The 14,500-nt window shown below is 43.1% G+C and overlaps 1 protein-coding gene across 1 annotated transcript in view; it reads left to right on the top strand.

Moving 5' to 3' along the window:
- The window catches only part of LOC308428318 (double homeobox protein B-like), a gene marked incomplete at both ends in the record, with an annotated part of 42,898 nt that extends 32,593 nt beyond the window's left edge, over window positions 1-10,305 (top strand). Inside the window, 6 exons of the mRNA XM_080926737.1 lie at window positions 1,170-1,293; window positions 4,870-4,902; window positions 5,456-5,610; window positions 7,986-8,079; window positions 8,545-8,690; window positions 9,655-10,305. Of these exons, the coding sequence (XP_080782863.1) occupies window positions 1,170-1,293; window positions 4,870-4,902; window positions 5,456-5,610; window positions 7,986-8,079; window positions 8,545-8,690; window positions 9,655-10,305 (1,203 nt within the window). The remainder of the gene's footprint in view (window positions 1-1,169; window positions 1,294-4,869; window positions 4,903-5,455; window positions 5,611-7,985; window positions 8,080-8,544; window positions 8,691-9,654) is intronic.
- Window positions 10,306-14,500: the final 4,195 nt, after the last annotated feature.

The raw sequence follows: 14,500 nt of genomic DNA, 5'->3' as shown, positions 1-14,500 counted from the left end.
TCAGTAGCTGTGACTCCTTCTGGAAGACCCGTACAAGACTGGACTTATCCACTTTCTGCCATGAGGGGAGAGAGGTTTCGAGGGCCTTGCTGCTTCTTGAGGGTGTCAATCACTTGTTTCTTGCAGAGAGAGAGATGTTTTCCACAATGGCACAGCCACTGGTAAGTTGAGAAAAACCACATCATTCATTCTGTCCGTTTCCTGAATGTGGACACAGTATGACCAGCTACATGCAGCTTCTCCCACCGTCCCTTTCCTGAGCTGATGCGCCCCGTTTCCTGGAACTGGAGCCAGAATAAACCCTTCCTTCCTTAAGTTGCTTCTGTCAGATATCCTGTCTCAGCAGCAAGACCAGCAAATTATACACATGCATAGAAAAGACATAAGGAAACCGGGTGATATGTATAATTAATACACACCAATAAAAAGTCTTCACATTAATAAAGATAAAGGTAAAAGGGTGAAATTAAGGAAGGGGCAAAAAAGGGGGGAGGGAAAGATGAAACTAGGTTAAGCAAAGGTGTGAGGAAGGTTATAATATGGAGTAGAAATTTAGTTTGTAAGTAAAGTTATGTAAATAAAGGAGGACCAAAAAAGTAAAGTACCAATGAAATAAAGTAGAAACATAATATAGTAAAAAGAAAAAAAGTGTGTGTGTGGGGGGGGACACGATCAAGAGACTTTCTTCAGGGTTCTTAGTACTGGAATCTGCCAGGTGAAGGGAGAGCGGTGAATGGGGCTTGAAGCCTGTAGAAAGCCTTCGGTTTGTTTAAGCAGAAGGTTCTGCCTCAGTGAAGGTTGGACCGTGAGCTATTAGCTTCCCCTCCTTGTGTCCTGACAGCTGCTGCTGACCAAAGTATGTGGCCCGAGGGCTGGGCAGCTTCCCAACCCATAGACACCCGCTCCTTAAGTTTGTATATCCAGAAATGACAGGGATGTCCCCGGAGTGGAGGAATGGAGGAGTGCTCAATTTCTGCACGGGGTGAAGATGCCAAACTGTGTGCCTGATTCTGGGCACGCAGCCCCAGCCCAGCAGCAAACCTCCCCTTGAAAGTCCTCGGCCAACTCTAGGCTCCAAGAGCTTTGTTTCAATGCACAGCAAACCAGAGGCAACTCCAGAGGCCGAGGAATCCGCCAGCCAGGACTTGGATCTCTCTGTGTCTTTGCAGGGATCCGCTGGCTGTGGGGCCCTCGCTCCCAGCACTCAGGGAGGGGGCGCCCTCGCTGAGCTCCGGCCCCTACAACTTCCCAGCCGGCCTCACCGTCGGACCCTCCCCTTTGCTTCTGTGTCTGGTAGCGGTCTGCCACTCTGGCTCTCTGGCAGAGTGGCCCCATGCTCTCTGACTTGTGACTGACTGTTCCTTGTTTTCAGAGTCCCAGAGTAGCCTGGTCTCAAACAATAGGTCCTTTCTCGGCTAGGCATCTGGTATAGCACTCCTGAAGCACCGGGTTGGGTAGAGGTTTGGATGCGGGGATTGGATGCAGGATCCCCCCCCCACCCCACCCCCCGCAGCTAACGGGCCCCACCGGAGGAGGCATTATCTCCCCTCCCCCCACTGGATTAAGGCTTGCGAGTACTGTGGATTTATCCCGCAGCTGGGACTGCCAGTCTTTTGTCACCAAGGCTGACAGGCTTACGAGTGGTTGGGGCTCCAGCTCTTCTTTCCCCTTGCGGGGATTGGGACTGCAGATTGCTTCTGCCTGCCCTTGCCTCAGCCTTTCTATTTTCCTATCCTGTTTCATCTGTACTGTCACCTCTTTCTGATGCTCTTTCTTTCTTTCTGTCCCGGGGATATGGACTGTCCTTTGTTACCCTGACTCTTCTATCTCGGAAGCGTTCAATCCGCCATCTTACCCCAGAAAGCAAACATTTTCTCTTCTGATACAGTGGGGAAGTGGGTATGTGGAGTGGGGAGAGGAGGAGACTACGAAGAGAACGAGGTAGAATCAGTGGGACACCAAGTTGCTGCTGGAGAGATGTTTTCCACATCCTTCAGTTTCAGATGCGAGTGCCCTAATTAGGTAATTTTTGCTGCCTGACTAAAATACCCAGGCTAGATCCCCGATTTGCAAACACATAGGGGGATGAGGGGTTACTGGGTCGTTCCTTGCTTTACCATCTGGGTAGCATCCTGGGGGTCTAGATAGTATTTTTCCACACATGTATTTTTTTCATTAGTTTAGTCACGTGGCTTTTTTTTTTTTTTAAACTAACACTCTATTCTACACAGATATCTGTAACACTCCATAAAGGTTAATTAATGCAACTGATTGAATCTAGCTACAGGGGCTCCCATAATTTTTTTTAACTTTTGTTTTCTTAAATATTTTTAAAGTGAAAACGATATATTTTATCTCAAGCCACAAGAATATATCTTGTCAAATATATATATATATATATATATATATATATATTTATATTTATATTTATATATCATTATGTGCATATGAAATGTGAGTTTTGGTTACAGCCAATAGAAAATTGGCAACGTTAAGGGGTCAGCAAGTAATTTTTAAAACATTGATGTCTGACTATAATGTAAAACATATAAGAAAACTCGGTGGAATGGACCCCCTGTGGTAAATCCTCAGCTTTTGTTGTATGGTTGGTGTGATTGATGGGATAATCACCACTACAGGTGTGCTGAGTACACCTGTGAGTGGTTCTCTTTATTAGGCTAATAAGACAAGAAGGCCCAATTTCAAAGCAGGCTACTCCACTCCCGGGACATGGTGCTTAGGTTCTGGACTTCATTAAAACTTGGAGAAGTGGCTCTGAGCAGTGGCACCCCTGGCTGTCTTCCTTCTGACTTCGGAAACAGTATGACCAGCTTCTTCAGGCTCCTGCTGCCTTGACATCCCTGCATGGTGGACTGTGCCCTGGAACTGTGAGCCAAAATGAACTCTTCCTTTCTTAAATTGCTTGCATCAGGGTAGTTTATCACAGCCAGGAACGAGAGTAAGTTTGTTTCTCAAATAGCCTGAGCCTTTCAGCCTTATGGAAGCACCGACTGTCTTTTTCTTCTTTAGCAGCAGAGACAACTGAAGTTATTTTTTCACTAGCGGTTTTAATTTAACTGTTGCTTTTAACACAGAGGCACAATAGCCATGCAGACTTGACATGCCTGTGTCTCTCCTAAGCTACTCATAGATGCATAAGAAAACAACAGCAAGATCACACTTCTCCAACCGTCTGTAGCCCTCCCCTGAACACATTTACTCAGAAGGGTGAGGTTCATTCTTTTCTTACTATGTGTTAAATGTGGTTATGTAAAGTTGTTATTTTTTCTTTCAATCACTCATGTGTTTACATGTGTGGGGGGGTACATTGGTGCCATGGCATATGTAGATGTCAGAGGACATCTTGTGGGAGGTGCCTCTCTCCTTCTCTAGGGTGTTCAGGAATTGAACTCAGATCATCAGGACTTGGCAATAATCTCCTTCACCTATTCAGCCATCTCATTGGCCTCGAGTTAATTGCTATCAATACACCTTGCATGAGATTCGAGTGGATAGAGGTGATGGAAGCGTTTTTCAAGTCTGCATAGAAGCATGCTCACAAGGCATGTGTATTTAATACGCACACAGGCACTTGCATAGCAGCAGGGCTGGCTAGGAAAGGAGAAGGAAGCAGGCTGGGACTTGGCCAGAGCCATGGTGCTACTGTGACCTTCTTCAGGTGGCCATCTTTAGTTTTACTATTTTCTTCCTATTAGGTCAGTCCCACCCAGACTGGACAGACTGCCTTACTTAAAGTCACCTCCTTTTTCTCTTTAACCACATCTGCCAAATCTATTCACGGCACACCTACACCGAGGTTGAGTCAATATCCTAGAGAGTTTAGGCTGACTTCTCGGGTGTACAATGAGATCAGCAAGGGCAGAACAAAAGCAGACATGTGTTCTAGCAGATGATGAGAAAAAGTTGAAACACAGAAAACAAAGGGAGACTCCTAGTACATTACAGGATATGGCCAAGTCAAGGGAATTAGGAAATGAGACAACATGAAAGGAACAGGAGGGCCCAGGACTGCAGCTCAGTGATAGAAGGCTTTTTTACCCAGCCTGAGACTGGGTTTCATCCCAAGCACAGCAAGCAATGAAGAGGAGGAGGAGGAGGAGCAGGCGGAGGAGGATGGTGATGATTATAGACATAACACGCAGGTACAGTCTAGAGAGCTTATACACAGAGAGGTGTTAGAGAGGGGGCAAAATTACCCAGAAGACTCTGTACTTTCCTCCAAATTCAACTTCTCCTTTGCGGTAATTACTTCAAACTCCTCTTAGGTGGCTACGATAGTCAGATTTTACATTGCTCTAACGAGAGCCCCAGAGAGACAGCTTAAGGGAGGAAGAATTCATCTCTTGCTCACTAGTTTAGAACTCTACCCATGATCACCCAGGCTCATTGCTGAGCTCAAGGTCAGGCAGAATATCATGGCATTGTGGCAATGAGTCCAAGGTGGGGGGGGGGGGAGAGAATTCACTCTAGGGCCAAGACCAGTCCTTTAAAAATCACACAGCCAGCAACCCATCTGCTCCACCTAAGTCCCAGAATTCACAGTTCATCATCTGTCAAGTCTTTTAAAAACTCCAGTCCATCAAAGGGTTAAACCAGTGATTAGCTCAACTCTCTTATGATCTAATCTCCTCTGGAAACACCCCAGACACACCCAGAGGCGGGTTTCACTAATCTCCCAGGAACCTCTTAATCCAATCAAGTTGACTATCAGGATTTGGCACAGTGCTGTTGCATATTTAATGAAGGGATTAAACAACCGACAGGTATTTAAGAAATGGGTGGACCAGTCTGATTTTCTACATCCTGTGTCTCTGAGCAGCTAGCTCTCTTGGGCCTCTTGGGATCCAGGTGGCTACAGCATGGATCAAAACTGCACCACTGGTAAGCTTCCCTCCCTGCTGGTTCCTGTGACAATATGCTAAGGGCCTCCCCTCTTTGTCTCCCCAAACCCCAGAACTTTTACATCACACATGCTTATTACACTGTTGGAGAGCTGGTTTTTCGTGACCGTTTGGGTGGGTAGATGGACAAGTACTTTGAATTCTTGTAACTTACAATTTACGAAGGAGACTTCCAAGTTGGCACTTTGGATGGAGAAAGAATGAAACACCTAAAGTTTAGTCTTAGGCAAACGTTTTATTCCAAAGTTCAACTTTTATATAAAATATGTACTTGTTTCATTAATTTGCACGTTTCTCGTTGCCATGACTCTCTGTATTTACTATCGTGGAGGTCCTGTCATTTCTTGTGTTTGGTCTTATGTGATTACCATCCTTTCTATATGCATGTTTATGCTGTGCATGTCCTTATTGTCATGACTTAAGACTATCCCTAATGTCAAAATACATAGTCATCATTGTATGTCAGGGCTTTCTGCATGTTCATGCCAGGAAAGATGTCTTTCACACTTCTTTATCTGTCTTCTCTTTGCTAGGCCTACTGGAAAAAGAAGCCAGGAGAAGGAGAATTATTCTAAGCCAGAGTCAAAAGGACACTCTTCATCTGTGGTTTGAAAAGAATCCCAATCCCGATTTAGCTACCAGGGGACATCTGGCTAAGGAACTCGGCATCTCTGAGTCTCAAATTATGGTAGGCATTAGGCCTCTTTCTCTCTCTGAGTCAAGAGCAAAGCTAGGCTAAGTTCTTCTGAGCAGTTCTTGTAAATGTGCTATAGTTTGCTAAGTTTGTTCCATGGGCTGTGGGAAGATAGAACAGAAGCATATATAAGATATATAAGATGTCCCCATAGGAGATAATAAAGACATTATTTTGAACATTACAGAACCTAAAAAACCTATGTCATCAGTAATGTAGAGCTTTTTATTGTTAGTGCATAAGGAATAAAATTGCCATACCACTGTGAGAAAGTAGGAAAGTCATGATCTTATGAAAACTGCTGGTTTGTAAGTTAGTTCTTTTTCCCTCCTTTAATCTTTTCTCCTTTATTTATTAATACTTTTAAAACTTATTCTGTGACAATTTCATACACCCTTTCTGAAGTCCCTCCCCTTATTTTCCTACTAGTCCCTCTGGACAGCTTTTTTTTTTTTTTTTTTTTTTTTTTTTCACTTTTCTTTCTTACCTTCATCTTTTCTTCATTTCTCTATGTAGCCCTGGCTATCCTGGAACTCTCTCTGTAGAGTAGGCTGGCCTCTACTCAGAGATCTCCTGTCTCTGCCTCCTGAGTGCCAGGATTAAAGGTGTGTACCCACCACTGTCTGGTTTTGAGATAGGATCTCACTGCCTGGAGCTAGGAGATCCTCCTACCTCTGCCTCTGGAGTTCTGGGATTATAGGTGTGTACCACATTTTACTATTTCTTTATTTTTTCTTCCTTCCTCTTTTTCCCCAAACCTCTTCTCTTCCCCCTCTCTTCCTCCTTCTTTATAATCCGACAAATTTGACTAGAGCTGTTTGCCTGTGTACAGGCTGTGTGTATGGGATTATTTACTGGATTGTGGGACACTTTGGTTTTTGGACTCTCCTGATACTTACATGCTCAGGATTACAGATTTGATAATCAAAGATGAACTAGGGGCATGAAATGTATAGTTGTATCAGAAGGATTGGTATTTGAACCAGTGAAGATAAACCTTTAAACCTTTAGAGGTGAGAAAATGAACTCCAGTTTCTACATTTGGTGCAATGATTTGCTAACTTTAGTCTTCCAAAATCCTGGGGAGAAGACAATTTTTTTTTTTATATCCTGAGAAACTGTCCAGGTATGGGAGATGGTCTACACAAATAATGCTAATGAAATTGTTCCATGTGGGCACACCTGTGACTGGATGCTCAAGAGACTTGAACTAATGAAATTGTTCTATGCAAGCACACCTGGTGACTGGGTACCCAAGAGACTCAAACTGATAGAAAAGTTCAGAATCATGTAGGATGTTGGTGGCTTCTGAGGACCTTTCTATCTGCTAATTAGTTGGATGTTTCCAGCTGTTCATAAGGCTGTAATTTGAAAACTTATTTTGAATATTGAATCTGGAAAACATGATGAACCTATGAGAATGAAGCTTGGACATGGTGATCTAAGATTGCAAGGCCTATGCCTAACAACTTGGCTGATGATGACTATCTTAAGGTTGTGAATTCTAGAATGAATTATCAGGTTGTCCAAAGAATATACTCAGAAATAACTAAAGACAAAATAAAACAAACAAACAAATAAAAACTCCACATGGCAAATAATTTCAATTATAGAAGTGACTATAGTTTTTTAAAACTTATCTTTATTATTTTTAAGTGTGTGTGTGTGTATGTGTTTTCATGTGTTCCTGTAAGTACAAGTCTAGAAAGAGGTCTGAGGTGTCAGATCCCCTGGAGCTGGAGTTACAGATAGTTGTGACCTACCTAATGTGGGTGCTGGGAATCAAACTCACATCCTCTGGAAGAACATTTGTACGTCTAGCTGTTGAGCCATCACTCCAGCCTGTGATAATCCCTAAAACTACATGTTCTCATTCATGGGAGTCTTCTTATTTCTGGCTTCCCCTGGAGTGAAAAAGTATAATCTCTAACCAGAAATCTGTGTTAGCTGAACTGTTTTTTGTTGTGAGTTCTGCCTTCCTTCTTAAGAAAATGATTTTCAAACACTAAGTCCGTGTGTATTGTACATTGTAAAATGACATTTGCTAAGAAGAGGGGCCTAGAAATGAGCACTGGATACTTTACCGACTTAACAAGTATCTAGTGTGTGTGTGTGTGTGTGTGTGTGTGTGTGTGTGTGTGTGCATGGCAGGGATTGGGGGAGCAAGAGGGAGAATGAGTGTAGAGATTTGTGTTGGTATTTTAGATAAACATAATAATAAAAATAACAGACTGATACCTTCCTCCTCTAGACATGGTCTTGAAGGCAGATGCCCAATCAGTTTGTTTGGCTGATGTTTGGAGTGCTCTAAATAAACTGAGCTGCATCCACTTCCTCTGACCCTCTCCTCATTTTCTTTCTCCATATAGACTTGGTTTCAAAAGCACAGAAAAATACAGAAACAAGGAGAGATGGAATGTTGCTCTGAAGGAAGCAAAGAACAGGAACAGGTTAAACCTAAAGGTGAGATCCACAAGTTCAAACCTAACTTCTCCATAGATTTCTTTGGGAGCATAAGCAACTGCATGCTGTGGAGAGAAATTCTGCAGGGGAAGCTCAGACTAGGGACCAATTCTATCATATTCTGGGCATCCCCGGGTCGGAGATTAAGCATTGTTTCACTGGGTGTGGTAGCTACAATCCCAGCTTTGGGAGGTGGAAGCTAGAGAGAGGATCAAGAGAGTTCAATGTCATCTCTGGCTATATAGTGAGTTTGAATCTAGCCTGGGCTACAGGAGTGGTCTCTTAGCAAGAAAAGCTCCCCCCCCCCATTTCCATTGTTTATTAAGGCTGTGTCCTGTCACCTCTGGGGTTTCATCAAACCATTGTTTCTATGAACAACATTCACTCAAAATGTTTTTGTTTTCTTCAAGTTTAAAAGTGTAAAAACTGACTTGCAAAGCCTGTTGTGTGCTTACCTTGACCTAGTTAAAGAAACTAGAAGGAGCCGAACGCATTTCACCAAGTTCCAGACTGATATTCTAATCGAAGCTTTTGAGAAGAATCGATTCCCTGGCATCGATACCAGGGAAAAGCTGGCTAAACAAACAGGCATCCCAGAATCCAGAATTCACGTACGTTGTGCTTGCTCTGTGCCTCTGGCAGCCTGTTTGTCCTTACTGTGAGCTGCTTCTCTTCTGAGCTGCTGCTGGACAAAGGCAGGCTATTTGGGGTTGTCCCTCTACTCTAGACATAGGATGAAGATACTTGGTGTTGCCAGGGACAGTCTGGAGCAACAGTCACGTCAGACCCACAGAATCATAGGAAATAAGAAATAGCAGTTAGGTGAAAGTGTGAAAGGAACTCTTGTTTCGAGAACACAGTCCTTGAAAATACCAGAAGCTGAGCCTCAGAGGGCAATGGTGCTGTCCTTTGTGTTAGGATGTTAGTTAGCATCCAGATGTCCATATGCACAGGATATCTGCATACCTAGGCCTCAGTTTACCTCTGATTGTAGCCTAAGAAATCTAGAATACAGTCTGCACAGTTTGAGATCCCTGTTCTGTGTGTATTGTGGAGATGAATTCTTCTGAAGCATGTCGTTAGCTAATCCTATCTTTGGATCAGCCACTGTGCTCCTGTGCCCTGTGGGAGCTCCCTGTTCTTAGGAGAGCTCCTTGGTAAGCAGAAATCCAAACTTCCTTTGAGAACTGATTCTATCAGTGCTGGGTATCAGATGGGTGGAGCCGAACATTTCAACCTTTTCAACTACATCGTTTTACCCATGACCACGTAGCATAGCTTACTTACTCTTGATTGTCAACTTAGGTAGATTGAGAAACAAGGAAGATTAGTTGAGCTCATCTCCTGGTGTGTCAGTGAGATGAGGTGTTTCCAGCTCATTAGATCAGAAGAGCTCAGAACTAATCACTCCAAAGAATCTGTTCAAAAATCCAAGTGGGTTATCGGGAGGTGGTAGATATGTAGAATGTGGGCTCTAATTGGAGGAAATGAAGTTCCTCGTTGTTTCTATTTAGCAAACATAAGAGAATACGGAATCACTCCTGATGTTCAATATTCTTTGTGTGTTTGTTCTAGATATGGTTTCAGAACCGGAGATCACGGCACCCAGACTCAAGACGGAGAACTCGGGCAACTTCTCATCCGCCCCAGAGCAGCCAGTGCGCCGCCCAGAAGACTGATGGTCAACTCGATCCTTCCAAAGCTCTCACTAGCAGCTGTTTGGTTATACTGCCTCTTTCTCCACCCCACACACCAAATGGTCCTTTGGATCTCTCTAGGGGCCGCTGTCAGAAGCAGTTACCAGAGACCACAGTACAACAACCCTCCCAGGTTGTACAGCTAAGGTGTGCTGATCAAAACCCCTTATTACTTACTGGTCACTTATCACCGGCAAGAACTCTAGGAGAGGAGGGCTTCCACACTCAGACTCCTTTACAGCGCCTAATCCAAACCAAAGGGCATAATCCCGGTGAGAACGGTTGTTTGGCTGTGCCGCCCCTAGAAGATTCGACTCTGGTTTCAGGCGTCAATCAACACTTCTGGAAACTGGACCAAAAGGATTTCCCCTTTCTCCAACACTGGGATGAATGGTTGCAATCCATGCTTGCTGAATGGATGCCCGACAAAGAGTACTGGACTGCGGAAGCTGGTCTGCTGGCCACTGTGTCTCATCAAGTGGATCAAACTCCACAGCAACCGGTTTATGGCTCAAGACTCTTCCGTTAATTCTCTCGAACATGGATTTTCAGGAAAGGATGTCTTCTTTCTGTATCCAGGTCCCCATGTGGATCCCTGTGCATGGTTAGGACGGCCTCTCAGAGTTTCAGAATGGGAAGAAGTACATCAGTGAGTCAGGAGAACCTGTCCTCAGGCGTGAAATCAGTGGATATATTGAATAGATTAGTCAGCACTACCGAACAAGTTCGAATTCGTGTACATACAAACCACATGGACACACAAAAGGAACAGTTATTTTTATTTTTAATTTATTCTTGAGATCTGAGCTTTCATGCTTAAGCCTCAGCCTCCTAAATAGTCAGCACTAACAGATACATCCCCTGTGTCCATCTTGGTTTTAATTTTAATACTGGTTTTTAAAAAAAAACCCACAGTTTTATTTATCATCTGCTACAGTTTGAATCTGAAGCACCTCTCAGAAGTTCATGTTTTGAAATCTTGCCTCTCAGCCAATGGTGCTGTTTGAATGTGGGGTTTTTAGGTGGGTCTGACTGGCAGACATAGCCGGGGTGGTACCTTGAAAGTTATATCCACCATGTGAACAGCATGTACCACATGTTCCTGGTGCATTGACTGACTCACATCTCCATGCCTGTCTGTGACCATGGGACTAAAACATTCTGAAAAGAATCCAAATAAACACTTTTCTGCCAAGTTGCTTCTGGTAGATGTTTTGGTCTCTGAGTTAAAAGTAACTAATACTGGTTACCAGCCTAACAGTCACTCAGTGTATGGTACAGTGGTATTAATTCTATGCTTATTCCTGACCGGTACATACCAGTCACTTTCATCTCTCAACCTGAAACTCCAGTCTCTTGAGTCACTTGAACAACCATAACAGTACCACAGATGGAATGTCCCAAGCCGCAGAAAATGTATATTTTCACAGCTGTACAGGGCAGAAGCCCACTTGGCAGGTGCCTTCAGTTCTTAGGGGCTCTTTACTGCTTGAGGATTTCTGAATTCTCAGTCTCATGTAACTTTTGCTCTGTGCAATGTTACATTTGTCATCTCTTCTCGGCTTTTAAGGGTCCTACACGTGTGAGCTCTCTCAACACTGATTACCTAGCTGAAGGTCTTATCTGTAGCTACATCCTCTTTGCCCTTAAGACCTCAGCATATGCTTGACCCCTACCAACTACAGAACACTGTAACCTATTTTCTCTTTCCTTAACCTCTGCTAACCACAATTATGTGTATGTAGCGGGGGCTGTGGGGAGTGGGTACCAGAGGCCAAAGTCCAATGCCTTCCTTTACTTCCAAATAGAGAAATATTTTTCTATTTTCAAAAGATATTTATGTTTGTATGTATGTATATGCGTACATACATATATGTGTCTGGCTGTTAGTGGTTATAGTCCCAGGACGGCAGATGCCTGTGGAGGCCTGGGGTTTTAGATGCTCTGAATCTAGAACTGTGAGCCACCTGACAGGGATATTGGAACCAAACTCAAGTTCTCTGGAAGAAGAGGTACCCAGGTATCCAGGTACATGAGTGCACACAATTTTAAAAGCATGTAATAAAGACATCTTCAAATTCGGCTACTCTAGGTACCTTGGGTAGGTGCATTTGCAGAATATTTGCTTTTGTAGTTGGCTTATATTTTTATTGTCATAATGTCTTCAAGGTATATTTTTTTTTAGCTTATGTTAGGATTTTCTTTTTTTGAGGATAAATAATTTACATTAGATGTGTATTCTACACTTTATCTACCATCAATGGACACTGGGGTAGCCCCTACCTTTTAGACAGTGGAAAAAGCATTACAGTGAATGGCAGCCTGCAGATACTATTGAGACCCAATTCTTTTGCATACTGTATAAAGACCATCCTTCACTGACACCTTCTTTCCAAGTGACTCTAGGTTGGGTGTTTTTATTACATGCTTTTAAGATTGTGTGTGTGCATGCACCTGCATACCTGTGTAAGTTTGGGAGTTGTTTCTGTTTCCTACTTTGGGCATTGAACTAAGGTGATCAGGGTTCTACAGCAACTGCTTTTACTTGATCTTTCTATATGCTGACCTTGAGACTTTAAGTTGTTTATTTATTTAATGTATATGAGTGCTCTATCTGCCACTGTGCCTCCATGCCAGAAGAGAGCATCAGATCCCATTACAGATGGTTTCGAGCCACCATGTGGTTGCTGGGAATTGAACTCAGGGTCTGTAGAAGCAGAGCCAGTGTTCTTAACCACTGAGCCATTTGTTCTTCGTCATGATTGTCTCTTACTGAGATGAGGCTCAATCGAAATGCAGTTCTGACTCATCAGCTCTTGCTGTTCTGTCCCATGCTTTTAGAATCCATTTCAGAAAGTCCTGGTTTATATCTTCATATCTTCATCTGTCTTTTCTCTGCTTCCTTCTTGCACTTAATAGCTTCAATTTTAAAAAATTGAGACATTGTCTCTGTGGGTAGCCCTGGCTATCCTGGATTTCATTCTGTACACCAGGCTGGCCTCGAACTCAGAGATCTGAGTGGTGAAATTAAACACCTAAGCAACCACTGTCTGGATGAGCAGTCTTCTATTAAGGTCTTTGATCCATTGGGGTTGAGTTTTGTACAGGATAAGAGATGGGAATCTAGCCCCAATCTTCTGCATGTGGATATTCCAGGTCCCCTCACTAAGGAAGATTTTCTCTCATCTACCTTTATGGTAATATTGTCTAGAATGTAATGGCTGCAGATACATGGGCTCACTTCCAGGTCTTATAGTTCATTTGGTTTTGCCCCTATTTGTAAATTAGAGTTATTTATTTTGTACATTATATAACGGGAAGTATGCATATGCCATAGATGACGGCTTTGAGGAATTTGTTCTCTCTACTACGTGGGTCTCAGAGTTCAAAATGGGGTTGCCAGGTGGCAGCAGATATATTTAGCTGCAGAAGAGGCTCACAGGTCCTCTGTGTATTGTTACGACTGTTCCACACTGGCTGTGTTATTTGGGCTCTGTAGTGCCCTGAAGGCATGGATTGTAACACCTCCAGGATTGCTTTTTGCTCAAGATTACTTGGGCTATTCGGGATCTTTTGTTTTTCAATGTGAATTTTTAGTATTGATTTTCTGTATTTTGATGTGGCTCCATCTCTTTCAGTAATATATTCCCTCAAACAATATTAATTTTTCTGTTCTGTGATTGTGGCAGGATTTTCATCTTCTAGAATTTTCTTCAACTTTGTTCCTCAGTGCTTTGTAGTTTTCATATAGAGGTCTTTTAGCATCTCTGATTAAGTTTATAAATTAGGTATTCTCATATTTTACAAAAGAACATTTATCTTATTGAGGCCACACAAGTCATGGAGTAAGGAGATCAGAGGATGACCGGAGGGAGTTGGTCCTCCCCTGTGAGTGTTGGGGATCAGACTCAGGTCATCACACTTGGCAATGAGCGCCTCACCCCTGAGCCATCTCACCAGCCCTTATTTTGTTTCTCAGAATAATGTTTGTTATCGATATATGCATATGCACATGCATATATATAATACAGCTGGATTTTAAAAACATTTTTAACCTGCTACTTGTTTATTTAAGACAGGGTCTCTTTGTGTAGCCCTGGGCAGCTTAGAACTCACTGTGTAGACCAGGATGATCTTGAACTGCGGGTGACACACTCTGCCTCCCAGATGATAGGCTGTAGCATTAGCACACATGGCCTACTGTCAGCAGGTCTGGGAACAATCTAACAACAGCAGAGGTGTTTCCGTGTGCCCCATCAGTCCAGTTTCTAGTTTCTCTGGGGACTTTTTATCATGAAGAGTGTTAAATTCTGTCGAAGCTTTACTCTGTGTCTGTTGAGTTCTTTTTCTGTCCTTTGAATTTCGTCTCTGTGTGTCTTTGTCAGTAGAAGCTGGATTTTTTTTCTTTTTCTTTCCTTCCTTCCTCCCTCCCTCCCTCCCTCCCTGCCTCCCTTCCTTTCTTCCCTTCTTCCTCCCTTCCTTTCTTTTTTTTTTTTTAGCAACCAGCCAGTCTGAGGTCTGAGTATGAAAACCTAATATTTTTTAATTAGTTAAATTAACTAGCATTATTGTTAATATACGTGTGTGTGTGTATGTTTCTGTGCATATGCATGAGTGTGAGTATGAACACACTCACACGTTTGTATGAAGGCCAGAGGAGAACCTCCAAGAGTCAGATCTTTTCTTCTACTGAGGGATCAGGGATGGAACTCAAGTTGTCAGGC

Source organism: Micromys minutus (genome assembly GCF_963924665.1).
Source record: "Micromys minutus genome assembly, chromosome: 12".
NCBI lineage: Eukaryota > Metazoa > Chordata > Mammalia > Rodentia > Muridae > Micromys > Micromys minutus.
This window is presented reverse-complemented; position numbering and strand designations above follow the sequence as displayed.